General features: G+C 40.4%; 1 protein-coding gene across 1 annotated transcript in view; it reads right to left on the bottom strand.

Moving 5' to 3' along the window:
- sntg2 (syntrophin, gamma 2) overlaps positions 1–15,431 on the bottom strand; it is a 261,510-nt gene that overhangs the window by 148,982 nt on the left and 97,097 nt on the right. Inside the window, exon 8 of the mRNA XM_059645706.1 lies at positions 11,010–11,101. Coding sequence (XP_059501689.1) covers positions 11,010–11,101 — 92 coding nt within the window. The remainder of the gene's footprint in view (positions 1–11,009; positions 11,102–15,431) is intronic.

The raw sequence follows: 15,431 nt of genomic DNA, 5'->3' as shown, positions 1-15,431 counted from the left end.
TGTGTCTTCAATGGGTCAGTCTACAGAAGAAAGCTGATGGGTATACACAGCCAAGTGCTTGGTGAATTGACAAGCTTGCTTAATGTGAAAACATTAAACCAACTCAGCAGAAAACCTTTATACAGTGTTTCAAGCACATCCTTTCGAAAATGAAACAAGTGGTCACCTCCTGTGGACCCACCATTGTGAAATGTTGAGTAGTCAATTCCACAATTTTTACTGCATCAGAAGAGTCTTCCATGGAACAACTGTAGAGGCAATGTATCCAGTTGCCTTTTGGTTCTGGACATCAGTATTCCAAAAGGATACCGTGCCCTCACAGTAGTTGACTAATCATTTCCACCCATCCATTTGTACAGATTTGTTGGATTACCGCGGTGCTACCTGGGAGAAGCAGTAGTTGCTGGGAGCGACTATGGGAAGACAGACTTCCTGATCCTAACCCTGCCCTATACCATGTATTGATTGATTGATTTATTAATTGATTGATTTGTTGTCATGTGTACCAAAATACAGTGAAAAGCTTTGTTTATGACAGGTGCAGGCAGATAATAGCAAGCAAAGGATGTACAGATCAAAAAGACTGCGAGGCATACAGGTTACATTGCAGGTTACATTATTTGAGGGCAGAGTCCATTCAACAGTCTGATAATGGCCGGAAATAAGCTGTTCCTGAGCCTGCTTGTGCATGTGCTCAGGTTTCTGTATCTTCTGCCTGACAGAAGAGTACGGAGGAGATCATTTCTGGGGTGCGATGGCTCTTTGATGTTAGCCACCTTTCTGCAGCAGAGCCATGTAAATAGAATCCATGGATGGAAGGTTGGCTTCCATGATGGTCTGGGCTGTACATACCACCTTCTGTAGTTTCTTACAGTCCTGCACAGAGCAGTTGCCAGACCAGGCTGTTATGCACCCAGACAGTATGCTTTCAATGGTGCATCTGTAGATGTTGGTGAGGAACCTCATGGACATGCCAAATTTCCTGAGCCGCCTGAGGAAGAAGAGGAGTTGTTGTGCCTTCTTGACTGTTGCATTTATATGGGAAGCCCAAGACAGGTCATCGGTTAAGTATGTAGTTGTTCTAAATTTGCTGGATCAATTAAAGTGAGATAAAATGTATGAAAGGTTCAATCAGTCAGATAATGTCTTATTGTTTTCTATGTCTTCTGAAGGGATATGTGTATTTAACTTAAGCATTGCCACTTAGGAAGTGGTGAACTGAGGTAAGTCTGGATCGAGATAGTAGGAATTACAAATGCTGGAGAATCTGAGATAACAAGGTGTAGAGCTGGATGAACACAGTAGGCCAAGCAACATCAGAAGACCAGGAAAGCTGACCTTTCATGTCTTTCTGAAGAACGGTCTAGGCCCGAAACATCAGCTTTCCTGCTCCTCTGATGCTGCTTGGCCTGCTATGTTCATTCAGCTTTACACCTTGTTGTGTCTGGATCAAGTCCTGTTCAAACCAGACGCAAGGCCCAAAATTGAATAAATAATTAAACACAATCATCAAAAGAGAACACAGTTGATCGCAGGTAACAAAGCGTGTAGCTGGATGATCACAGCAGGCCAAGCCGCATCTGATGAAGGGCCTAGGCCCAAAATGTGAGCTTTTGTGCTCCTGAGATGCTGCTTGGCCTGCTGTGTTCATCCAGCTCCACACTTTGTTATCTCAGATTCTCCAGCATCTGCAGTTCCCATTATCTCTGATCACAGTTGATCACAGGGTTGTGCTGCATAAATATCACACAGTTGATTTGCTAACACAAAAGCTGTATGGGAATAATTACATGAGCAGCAGTGAGCAATTCGGACCAAGGTTCGTTAAAACCAAGAAACAGACACCCTTCCAGAAAAGAAAAGTCCTAATGTGTGAAACATCCACTCACTGTGGTCAATATGACACACTTGTGACATTTGCTAGCGGTCAACTGACCAATGGTTGAAGACTGGGCAGCGTATGCAAGGTAAGCTCATGATGCATTACCATTATTGCTGTGTGTTACTATTTTGTTGTGTATCTCACTTCAGTAGAGAACAATTGGTTAGGGGATGGCCTTAGATTATTGCTACCCAGACTAAGGACAGTGGCCTACAACAAGGGCATTTGCTGGTTTCAGGCGGATGAGACTCCTGCAGATGACCCCTCTGGGTCCAGAGTTGCTGGAGGTCCCCACTGGTGCCATTCTCAGTGTCTTCAATTGATGATCAACCATGTTCTGTTACTACTTCTAGGCAGCTCCTGGGAAAGCAACTTATACAGGCAATACGGCAAACAAAGGCACATCTAATGTGGGGACTAGGGTATTGGAGCAAGATTTTTGTGTTAAGTTTGTATGCCTGACCTATAAATTTTAATGGAATGTGGATTTTCTAGTGACTTATATTTTTGGCATTACCAGAAAGAGGATATGGTGTTGGTTAATGATAGAGTTTGGGACTTCTCGTAGTGTGTCAAAAGGAGAGGGGGACACTTGTCATAAATTGGTCTCCATAGCAAAACCTGCACGCAGACCTTATAACAGGAGAGGCTGTTGTGCTCCACTTACAACAGGGGCTCTGGCTGACGAGGAATCTCAACCATTCTTCCTGCCAGCCATCAGGCGTTTCGGAAAGATTTACAACCTGTTTAGCCAAGGTGTAGGCATACTTTCCTTGGCCATAAAGCTCTGATGTGGGAGGTGACCCAAAACTTCTGGCTCAGAGACAGGAACACAATGAGTCACATCATAACCCTGACCATGGACCACTGGTGAATGGAGAGTTGTAATTGAGCAAGGCAACATCATTGATTAACTATACGATGTGGTAGAGTCCATTTTGTCATCATTCCTTTATTTCCTGTCACTTCACTTGCTGCTACACTTTCCTGACTTCTTGTAATCTTTCTTTATTAACTTTTACCAGTCATGTAATGGTGTTGCTGTAATTCCCACATAATGAACAATTTGTGAAGTATGCAGCAAACTAATGTAGCTTCTAATATCCGATAGCTGTGTGAAGAAGGGTCTCCCAAAATAGTCCAGGTGGACACATAATCGTAGAACCCGTACAGTGTGGAAGCAGGCCAGTTGGTCCATCGAGCCCACACTGACCCTCTGAAGAACATCATCCCCAGATTCAACCTCCTACCCTATCCCTGTAAGCCTGCATTTTCTCATGGCTAATCCAACTAGCCTATGCCTCCCTGGACAATATGGGGCAATTTAGCATGTCCAATTCACCTAAACTGCACATCCACCAAAACTGCACATCTTTGGATTGGTAGTGGAGGTGTTGTTTGAAGACAAAAAACAGACACACTTCAGACAAGCTTGTAGCAGCATAAATTTTATAAGCTGTCTGCTGTTCATCTGAATATGTGCAATGGTTCTGAAGCAGATTCTGGAGCTGTTTCTTGTCACATAATGTCAAATGGAAGTGGCACAGAGGACTGTTACAGAATGAATACTATTTGTATAACATTGCATTGGTTATATGATACCTGTAATTGCACACATGGTTTGTAGAGGAGAAGACACTTTCTGTTTGATAAAATGTTCAATTTGACATGAGGCACAACAAGGTATTGTGTGCGCAATATTCGCACTCTACAGCTGTGCATCTTTGTGGTACAAACAGTGAGAAATTCTGTCTGGATAAAACAGAAATTGCTGGAGAACTCGGCAGGTCTGGAGGCATCTGTGGAGAGAAAATAGAGCTAACGTTTGGGGTCCAGAGCTCTGAAGAAGGGTCACTAGGCTCAAAATATTAATGCTTTCCCTCCTCATCTGCTGCCAGACCTGCTGAGTTTCTCCAGCAAAGTCTGTTCTTGTTTCAAACTTTCACCGTTGGCGGTTCTTGATGCCAACATTACCATTTACCGTGATTTTGTTCCAGTTCCAACCTTTGAATCGATTCAAGTTGATGCTGAGTGGAACATTCAATTTTGTCCAGTATTTATTATTAAAATACTATGAAAGGCAATAGGAAAAAATCAGTGCTGCAGCAAATTTCTTGATAATGCAAATTAACTTTTGCCCACTTTCTGCACCTAAACAAAATTTTCACTGTTTACTCTCAAGCCTGTGACCTTCATAAACTGCTGTACCAGGACCATTTAATCCTGGATGCAAGCATTGTCCACAGGGAGTGAGGTTGCTGCTAAAAAAAACACAAAAGAGCAGCAATAGTTCTTTTGTCAACAAATTTGTTTCAATTTCTGCAAACTCAGCAGTCAAGGCACAAAAGAAACTTTAGCAAAGTCTTTATACCAGAAGCTAGAATTTAGGTTTGAGTAGTTTAGATGTCATTGGAAGTTGTTTTCTCACCTTGAAATTATCACTTTAAAGTGCAAAGTAAATAAAATATATATTTCACGTCATAATACAATTTAAAGTACGAGTAAATCTAGATGCTCAAAACTCAGCCTCCATGAAGCACGATGCAATTGTATTTAACCACAATCTGTAACCAAAAGTACATCTCTGGTACATTTCTTATTCTATCATCACCAATGAAAGGGCTCAAAATGATTCCATGCAGGTGGAAGATCCTGCCAAGTGCAGCACCAAGCATAGCTCAAAATGAGGTGTCGACCTGTGAAACTACAATGCAGAATTACATGCTAAACAGTGGAAGTAGCACAGGATGGACAAAGCAAATTTAGTAACGCTGAAACCAGTGGATCAAATCAAAGCTTCGCAGTCATGATACAGCTGATGATTTACAATTAAACAGAGGAGCAGGAGATTGCAAAACATCTGCATCATCAATAATATGGGAGCCCATAATGTCAGAGCACAAGACGAGGCTGGAGTAATTGTAACCATCGACAGTCAGAAGAGCCCAGTGCACTTGTAAGTGTCCCGTCAAATCATTGTCACCCGATTTGCACTTTACCTCTGTCCATCAGTGTCACTGAATTAAACTCCTGCACCTTCCCCAACAGCACAGAGGGTGCCCCTATATTATAGACTGTTACAGTTCAAAACTGCAAACTTCTCAAGTGCAATTAAGGAATGGAAATGAATGGTGGCCCTGTCAGTAATATTCACATTCCAAGGACAAAAACGTAGAGGATTGGTTGAGTTGCAACTGGTTATGTTTGCAACCAACGAACATTATGATAAAAACGAGCAGAATTATAAACGCAGAGTTTCCATTTTGGTGATAACTCTGTGGCACATATTCCAATGTGCCACAAATACATCACAGAGAAAGTGTGTTAGATGGCAAATTATTCTCTGACATCTAACAGTCTGTAACTTGAATTTTATAGACTTACGTCTCTACCTTTATAAAACAGATATACAATGTGGTAGAACAGGTTAGATATCTTTTTAAACAGAAGTTGGACTTTGAAAATCAATCAACCAAATAGATCTGACAATAAATAGAGTTAGACAATGAATCACATGGTAGGTCTATTTTAACTAAAGTGAATCGTTGCATGGAATACAATGATGGGACATTGTTAGTTTAAATCTTCAGGATCAGAATGAAAATGCAGGTGATGAGCAAGCAATTCTCATTGCCTGAACTTTCTGTTCTAGGATTCACTATCGCCTCCAGCAGTGTTACACAAATTGTTTCATGATGCATCACTGGGGAAGCCATATCTGAACTCTTGATCTAATGGAACATTACCCTTAAGAGGAAATTGCAACATTTCAGACAGGATCAGATAAGGGGAGCATCTGATTCAAGAACTTAAGATTCTCAAATTAAGTGGAAAAAGTTACTGAGAAAAGCCTTGGTCAGGCTCTTCAAATGGCACCAGGGCACTAATGTTCCAGCAGTTTATGAGGTTGCTGATTTAGTATGTTAGCGCATAACCAAAGGATATGGCTTTCATATTAAATAGATCAGCTGAGAGAAGACGTGGTAGAACACACATCCACCACTGTGCTCCCTGCACAATGCAATTGATGTGAATAATTATGTAGCAGGTCTGATCAGTAAGTTTTCAGATGACAAGAAAATTGGCGATGTGATAAATAGTGAGGACGAACACATTAGGCTACAGGATTTTATAGAAGGGCTGAACAGTGGCAAATGAAACTTAATTCTGAAAAAGTGTTAGTTGATGCTTTTGGGAGGATTAACAAGGCAATGGAATATAAATTGAATGGTAGAACCCGAGGAAGTACTGATGCAGAGTGACATTGTCATGCATGTTAATAGATCCTTGAAAGTAGCAGGAAGAGTAGAAAGGGTGGTTAAGAAAGTATAAGAATATTTTCCTTTATTAGTTAAGGCATCAACTACAAGAACAAAGACATTATTTCGGAGCTGGATGTATAATGTTAGCTTACCCACCGCTGGAGTACTCTGTGCAGTTCTGGTGACCACACTATAGGAAGAAGGTGACTGCATTAGGGTAGGGACAAGATTCACCAAGATGGTAACTGGGCTGGAGCAATTCAGCTGTGAAGAGAGACTGAATAAGCTGGAGTTTTCCTTAGAGCACAGAAGGCTGAAGGGGATTTAACTGAGGAGTACAAAGTTCCAGGACGCAATAGACTGAGTAAGATAGGGACAACATTTCTCCTTAGTAGAGAGGTCATTAGCTAGGAATAGCAAGTTTAAAGTAAGGGGCAGAAAACTTAAGGGGGATTTGAGGAAAAAAATACATTCAGAGAGTTGTAGACGTCTGGAACTCACTGCCTGAAAGGGTGGTAGGGGCTGGAACTTTCAAGTCTATTGATAGGAGAACTTGAAATGCCATAGAATATTTGGCTATAGGCCAAGAGCTATAACATGGAACAAAAATAGATGAAGTTTGATAACCACCAGAAAGTGAAGGATGGAGTGGAAAGTCCATTTTCATGCTGTAAGGACTGCATAACTCTATTTCATAAAGAACTTTAAGCTGTATCAATTACTGAATGTGGGGACATGAACTTTTTAGCACCTTCCTGGGAATCACATTGCAAAAATGCAATAATAGAAGGCAAAGTGGATGACAAAGACAAAGCAAAAAGATTAAAAGCAATAAATGTGGACTCCGGGTATGTTCAAAGAGCCAGGTTTTCAAACATTTTGTAAGATATCGAGAGTGAGTCAAAATATTTTGGGAAACAAATCTTTAAATAGCAAGACATAGTGGGAATAAAATTTGTCTCAGTTGATATTCGATTTAGGTCATGTCTGGTTTTCTTTGCTCAGTCAAAAGACAATCTAGCTGTATGAAAAATGGACTACTGTGATATACTTGCTCTGAGGAAGGATCACTAGTTTCAAAACGTTAACTCTGATTTCTCTTCACAGATGCTGCCAGACCTGCTGAGTTTTTCCAGCAACTTCTGTTTTTGTACCATGAAGTACTTATTTTGTTTTACAACCCAAGACAGATTTCATTTGTAGTGGCTGAGGCAGAAGCTTCAAATACAGAGTAGAGAGAGAGAGTAGCAAAACAACCATTTACCCAGATTGAAGAAGCTGGGCACGAAAGCTGGGATATGCAATTGGAAGAGATCACACTACAACCATTGGTCTTTCCAAAGGTCTCAAAAGAAGTATTTGATTGATGTCAGGTAAGTGCAGTTGGAAAGAAAAAAAATGCCAGTGGTAGCTGGGAATTTCCAGAGAACTGCTTAATGCAGGTAACATGGCAAGATGAGTAGATCATTCAGCCCATTGGCCCCTGTCTATTGATCAAGATTATCATTGATCAATTGAACGTTTCAATTATTTTACCAACACTATTCCTATACTCCTTTATATCATTGGTAATCAGAAATCCAACAATTTCCACCTCAAAAATATTCTAGTACTAAATTTCCACAGTCCTCAGGGTTGAGAATTTCAAAAGTCCACAATCCTAATTTTTTAAAACCCTAAAATTCACAGCTCCCTTATTTCAAAATCATGATGCCTGATTCTAGATTCCTCAGACAGGGGAAGCTTCTTGCCTGCACTGACCTAGCCTTTTAAGTGTTTTATAAGATTTGATGAAATCACACCTGACTCTTTGAATATGTAGAATACAAGTCCTGTTACACAATGTTTCTTCATGGAAAAATCCTGCAATCTACAAATAAATCTGGTGAACATTTGTCGCACAACTTCTATGGCAATAATATCCTTCCTGAGGGAAGGAAATTAAAACTATATGCAGTACTCCAGGTGCGATTTAACCAAGGCTTCGACATAACTGAAGCAAGACCTCATTAGTCCTGTACTCAGATCCTCTTGTGACAAAGGCTAACATTCTAATAGCCTCCTGAATAGCTTGCTAAACTGGTGTACTAGCCTTCAGTGACTTATTAGAAAAGACCCCATATAATAATCTATATTTTTTAAAAAATCATTTAAAGGATGAGGGCAGCACTGACTAGGTAAGGCATCAAACCCAACCCAACTTCCTGGAAAATAAGAGAACTTAATAAAAACAAAATGCACTTCTTGAGAAATCAAGATCTGCTGCAATTGTTTTGCACTGAATGAAAGACAGTGCTGGGTTTATATCTTAGCTCAGACCACAATATTGTGTTCAATATTTTACAAGTCAATGTGTCAGAGCATCTGACAAGATTAACTGATTTCTGGAGACAAAAGACATTCACCAACTCCTTGCACTTTATGGGAAGAATATCACTTTCAGAATTGGATTGAAATAATCTAATATCCTACAAGCTCCAGGAATAACTGTTTTGCTGGAATGAAATGTGAAAAAGACTATTTGGGAGTGAGACAAATCCCAGACTGAATTGATATAAGGGTAGGTAAATTTGATTCAGTTTTTCTTCATAATCATTGAGAACTAAGGAGCAGAACTTTCTCTCAGAAGATTAAATGCATAAAGTAGAATTCATAATCATGTAGATTGTGCATGGTCTGTCGAAGCAAGGTGATGATCCACACAGACCTTTCTCCATTGCATCATCTTATGATCCTTCATTTTTGTGAACAAATATGAAGCTTGGCACTACAAAGTGAGAAACATCTCATTTTTATTTTCTCACCATTTTCTGTCAGCAGAGTATTCTTTACTTGGGAAGCAAGAGCCTACTAACAAATAAACAGTCGGCTCATTGTTAGGTGATGCATTTCCTAAACCCAGTACTAATATTGAAATATTCAGCTGATAACAGCCAATTATTTTCACAAAAAAAATTCTAATCATGAAAGCGTAAGAAAAGTAAATGCAAATCAGTTTGGAAAATATCAAAACAATTATTCAAATTCCCAGTAGGAATCTGCTGTCTCTTTACACAACATATAAAGTGAAGCAGGCAACTTGATGTACACTAAAACATCAGTTGATCATATTATTAGGAGCTGATGTTACCAGATTGGATCATTTCTAAATAAAAAATGAAAGAACTGTGGATGTTTGAAATCAAAAACAAAAACAGGAATCCCAGGGGTTCTGAGGAAGACATTGACTCTGAATCCTCCCCATAGATGCTGCCAGAATTGCTGAGCTTCTCCATCAATTTCTGTCTCTTGCTTATGAATAATTTCTAGGTTGGTCATGAGAGATTTTCAGTAATGTGGATTGTAAGTGGTTAACAGATATCTTCTTGATCTTTTTGTTGACATTTTTATCACAAGTGCTACATCAGGTTTTTGGTTCTTAAGGGATTGATATGAAATATGCTAGTTAAATAAGTATATGATCCTTCAGGAACAGAGCTGTTCAGCAATGTGGTAGCTGCTATACTTATTGAATGTAGAAATGGATAAGTGGTATGAATCTGCTAGAATTGTAAAATGATGAGATATAAATCAGAGAAGGTTCCTAGGCCTGGGCTCAGTTGATCATAAGGATCCAATACACACATGGAAATCCAACATAAATCCAAAGCTGTAAGAGTTCCTGTCCAGTGGACATTAATTTAAGGAAAGTTGGGCAAGCTTTTCATTGTCCAATTTTCCTGTGCTTCCTTGCTAATTCATCAGTCTCAGACAAAGACAGTTAACAATGTGTTTTAATTACTTACAAATCAGTGCGCTGGTCTCGTGTGTCTTTGTGCTAGGAGTAAAGAGATTGATGGACTCTTTTCCATGGGTTGTGCATCTGTGTTGAAGTTTCACCGCCCCTTCCCTCTATATGTTATAATTCAGTGGAAACTTTGGCTTCACAATAAGATACTGAGCTTTGGATACTTAATCTAAAGCAAGAGTGAGGGTAATGAAATTCATTTAGTGAATGAAAGAGACAGGACCAAATCTCAATCAGTAGCACCTTTGAAACCCACAACCTCTACCATCTAGAAGGACGAGGGCAGCAGATATATGGCAACACCATCACCAGCAAGTTCCCTCCAAGACATACAGCATCCTACTGGACTTGAAACCATTTCACTGTTCCAACACTGTCACTGGGTTAAAATCCTGAAACTCCCTTTTTTGCACCTCCTCTGTTTCAGGAGGCTAAAACAGTTCAAGAAGGTAGCTTACCACCATCTTCTCCTGGGGCAGTTAGAATTAGACTATAAAGGCTGACTCAGCTAGCAACACCTACATCCTATAAAAGAATAGATCAAAATGTATGGAGATAAAGAGGCGGACACAGTTTAGCTTGAGCTCAGCAGCAGTAACACGTGATTTTCTGCAAACTGTGCATGGACATGTGTGTTATCCCCGAGTATCTCTTCTCAAGAATCGCCATTTATAAACAAAGGCCTTATATGTGGAAGGTGCACAGAAGACAGAAAGAGCGAAAGCAACAGTATCAAAAATATATACTTTTTAAATATGCAGTATAATGTAGGGAATGTAGCAGTCAATAAATGCACAGCAAGCTTCCAGGACAATCAGATGAAAATGACCAGATTATCAGGTTTTAAATATTAGTTGAGAATTAAGCATTCATCATGACAACAGGTAAAACTCGTCTGCTCCTCTTTGAAATAGTGACATGGCATTTTATTTTTCCACCTGTAAGGCCCTTTGGTTTACTGTCTCAACTCATGTTAATTTCAACAATGGGGAAAATCTGCTGTAATAGACAATTTAAAATGAATACACCATTGTGCAATGATAATCTCTTATTGATAAAAGATAATAAATTAGCTTACGGTATTTGTAGAGTTCCCATTTAAATGTAAACCGCTATCAAACAGAGGAGAGGATGCCCCACTGCTATGGTCACTGGACGGCCCTGGTGAGCCTGCAAAATGAAAAAAGAAAATGCATTTTTCATAATTAGGAGCAATTAAGTGAGCAAGAGGTTAACTCAGCATTTTATAACCTTACTGTAATCATAGAAACCATACAGTGTGGAAGAAGGCCATTCAGCTCATCGAGTCCACACCAACCCTCAGAATAGCATTTCACCCAGATCCACCCCATCCCTGAAACCCTGCAATTCCCCTGGCTAATGCACCTAGCCTACACATCACTGGACACTTTGGACAATTTAACATGGCCAATCCACCTAAGCTACACATCTTGGACTGTGGGAGGAAACAGAGAACCGGGGAGAATGTGCAAACTCTGCACAGACTTCTTTTACTTCACAAACATGCTTTATTCACAAAAAAAACCACATCTTTATATGCACTCTCCACAAAGACAGTTGCCCAAGAGTGGAATCAAACCTGGGTCACTGGTGCTGTGAAGCAGCAGGGTTAACTGCTGAGGCACCATGTTGCCCCCTGTCAGTCAGCATCATTACAATCTGTGACATGATATGGTTAGACAGACCTTTCAGCTCACCAACCCTCGGAGCATTCCATTCCCCTACAACCCACCTCATCTACACATCCCTGAACACCACGGGTAATTTAACATGGCCGAGCCACCTGGCCTGCACATCTTTGGACCGTGGAGGAAACCAGAGCAAACCCGAAGGAAACCCACACAGACACAGGGAGAATGTGCAAACTCCACACAGATGGTCACCCGAGGTTGGGATCAACCCGGGTCCCTGGAGTTGTGAGGTGGCAGTGCTAACCACTGAGCCACCATGTCATGTAGAAGATGATTTTGCCCTCTCCTTTTGAAATGCAAATACATTTCCAGAAGGGGATTGCTATTGTTAGACAGCTACAATGAAAAGTCTGGCCATTTGGAAATCATGTCTTTCTATCTTTTCACTTCACCTTTCCAATATCGATTTCTTTCAGATTTCATTTTTGTGCGGAGATGAACAAACCTGACAGGCAAATACAGGTAGCTTCGTGACAAGGTAAATATTTTGGGCAATTATTAATGTGCAACTGGGGAGTGACTTTTTATTTTATATGTCACAACTCCAATACACATAGAATATTGGAAATGTATGGTTAAGGATTACAGTGACATCTAGTCAAAATCCAAAGTAAATTCATTTGTAATTTACTTAACTTCATTCTCTGCACTCTTCAAACTGTATTCAAAATCCTCATCACATGACTTAACAGCAGATTATTTTGATATTTATGTCTGTCATCAACAGTTGGAAAATATATGTAAATTCTCTTAGGCTGTCGTTGAATAGATGATAGAAAAAGGCAACACTGTGACTTGTATGTTCAATACTAACGTATAGTTAGTGTGAAAGAAAATAAAGTGAATTTTTCTTCAGTCACTGCCAATTACCAACTTACCAGACAGGAAAATGACAATTAGATTCTAGAATCATTGTGATTACAATGCATTACTGTGTTCGCTGATGCTCCGCAGAATGGAATTTTTCTGAAAACGTATTCGACTGCGCATTCTAACATTTTGTATAATAGCATTAAATGCCTATCCTGGTTCTGCTTGTTTCATGAACTAGTTACCATGAACAATGGAGGCTTACACCATTTGGATTATCAAGTCTTTGCTAAGCAATCCAGAATTGTTCAGTGTCCTGTCCTTACTTGCACTTGTCATTGCTGAGAAGTCTCAAGTAAATTTTATGTAACATTTTCTCATGTGAATGTTGAGAGGTCAGGCATCATTTGGAGGACAAAATGGTGTCCAATGTGCATGTGCACACTTGTGCAGCAAATCACACTGAACAACATCTTAATGGTCAGTGGTGTACAGAAAGGACCAGTTCGAGATCCACTGTTGTTTGCTATTTATATTAATAATTTGGATGAGAATATAGGAGGCACCGTTAATAAGTTTGCGGATAATACCAAAATTAGTGTCCAATGGACCAGATGTTGGCAAATGGAGTTTAATTTTCATAAATGTCAAATGTTGCATTTTGTAAAGCAAACCAGGCGTTGCTTACACAGTTACTGATAGGATCCTGGAGAATGTTGTTGAACAGAGGGACCTAGGGGTGCAGGTTCATTGTTCCTGAATGTGCCGTAGCAAGTAGACAGGGTGGTGAAGAAGGTGTTTGGTGTGCTTGCCTTTATTGGTCAGAGTATTGAGAATAGGAGTTGAGATGTCATGCCGCAGCTGTACTAGACATTGGTGTGGCCACTTTTAGAATAGTGTGTGCAAATCTGTTACCCTTCTATACAAAGGATGTTGTTAAACTGGAAAAGGTGCAGAAAACATTTTGCCAGGATGTTGCCAGGACATTTAGTTATAAGGAAAGACTGGATAGGCTGGGACGTTTTTCCTTGGAGCATACGATGTGTCCTTATACAGGTTTATAAAATCGTGAGGGGCATGGATAGGGTGAATAGCTAAAGCCTTTATTTCTGGGTATGGGAATCCAAAGCCAAAGGGCATAGGTTTAAGACGAGAGGGGAAAGATTTAAAAGGGACTGAGTATTAACTTTTGTTACACAGAGGGTGGTGAGTGTATGGAATGAGCTGCCAGAGGAAGTGGTAGAGGTGGGTATAATTATAACATTTAAGAGACATTTGGGCAGGTACGTGAATAGGAAATGTCTTCAGGGGTATGGCCAAAAACAGGCAAGCCATGCTGATTCAATTTAGGAAAGCTGGTAGGCATGGACAAGTTGTACTGAAGGGTCTGTTTCCATGAAGTATGATTCTATGACTCTGTCAGGGCCTTAGTGTATACACATAGACGACACTGGGAGAATTGCAGAGCACATAGGTTATAATTTTAAACAGTGTGCAATACTGAGCTGATACCAGCAGTGTGATGTTGAAAATCTAAGTTCCCATTTCTCTTAACGTTTCTCTTAACCTGCACCACAGAAGATGCCAGTCAGCAGCAGGAAATGGAAAGCTGAGATAACACGGTATAGAGCTGGATGAACACAGCAGGCCAAGCAACAACAGAGGAGCAGGAAAGCTGACGTTTTGGGTCGAGACAATTCTCCAGAAAATGAATTGGCAATCTGTTTGTTTTCTGGTTGTTGCTTTGATTCGACAAATACTTTGCCCTTACGATAGCACTTTCAAGTTATAAAGATCTACAAGGGGTGTGACAGGACCTTTGGAATTATCTAAGAGCCAAAAGAACTGTGGATGCTGTAAATCAGGAAAAAAAACAAAGTTGCTGGAAAAGCTCAGCAGGTCTGGCAACATCTGTGGAGGAGAAAAAAAGAGTTAACATTTCGGATCCAGTGACCCTTCCTCAGAACTCCTTTGGAATTATCTGTATTCTTCTGCAGAAACCAGCTGCAAAATTAGCTAACAAAGTGTGGGGCTGGATGAACACAGCAGACCAAGCAACGTCTTAGGAGCACACAAGCTGACGCTTTGGGCCTAGACTCTTGGCCCGAAGCATCAGCTTTTGTGCTCCTAAGATGCTGCTTGGCCTGCTGTGATCATCCCGCCCCAAATTTTGTTGTCTTGGATTCTCCAGCATCTGCAGTTCCCATTATCTCTGCAAAATTAGATAGACTACTTCGAATACAATGTGACTGGGAAAATAAACAGAGGCTTGGCAGAGTGGGACAAACTGCTGGTGAAGGGAGTAAGAGGAAATGAGACTACTCAGTAAGTGACCTTATTCACCCAGGATGCAGAGGGAGCAAATTTCCAACCTAAATTTCCACAAGGGACAAGATGCAAACCATGTATGCTCAATTAAATTCTGACCCCGTTACATCCACAACTGCAAGCTCAGTGCAGGGTAAAGACTGCATTGACAATGGTTGTGAGTGTGCTTTTATTTTATTCTCTCCTCAGATGTCAGAATGGTTATCAAGGCCAGAGATTGTTGTTCATCCCCAATTATCCTCTGCAGTCCTACAGTGTAGGTACACTTGCAGAGCTATCAGGAAGGAAGTTCTAGGATCTTGATCCAGCAACAATGAATGAATGGAGAGACAAGTTCCAAGTCAGGACGGTGAGTGGTTCAAAAGAGAATGTGCAGGTGGAGGTGTCCGTATGAACTAGATGCTCCTTCTCTTTCTGGATAGCAGATGTCACACGTTTGCAAGGAGCTGACAAAGGAGACTTGGCAAGTTGCTGTAATTCAACCACAATTCTCACGAGCTGCTTCAGTCACAGTACATCAGCCCTTTAAGAAGTGTTGGCAAACATTAGATGGAAGTTACAACCCCGGATCTACTGCAGATGTGCGTAGCAAATGAACAAAGCAATTAGTGTCGTATGCACTTGGAAATCATTGCAATGAGCAGCCTGCA

This window comes from Stegostoma tigrinum, chromosome 4, assembly GCF_030684315.1.
Source record: "Stegostoma tigrinum isolate sSteTig4 chromosome 4, sSteTig4.hap1, whole genome shotgun sequence".
In the NCBI taxonomy this organism is placed as follows: Eukaryota; Metazoa; Chordata; class Chondrichthyes; order Orectolobiformes; family Stegostomatidae; genus Stegostoma; species Stegostoma tigrinum.
Note: the sequence above shows the minus strand (reverse complement) of the source record. Positions and strands in the feature narration are given on the sequence as shown.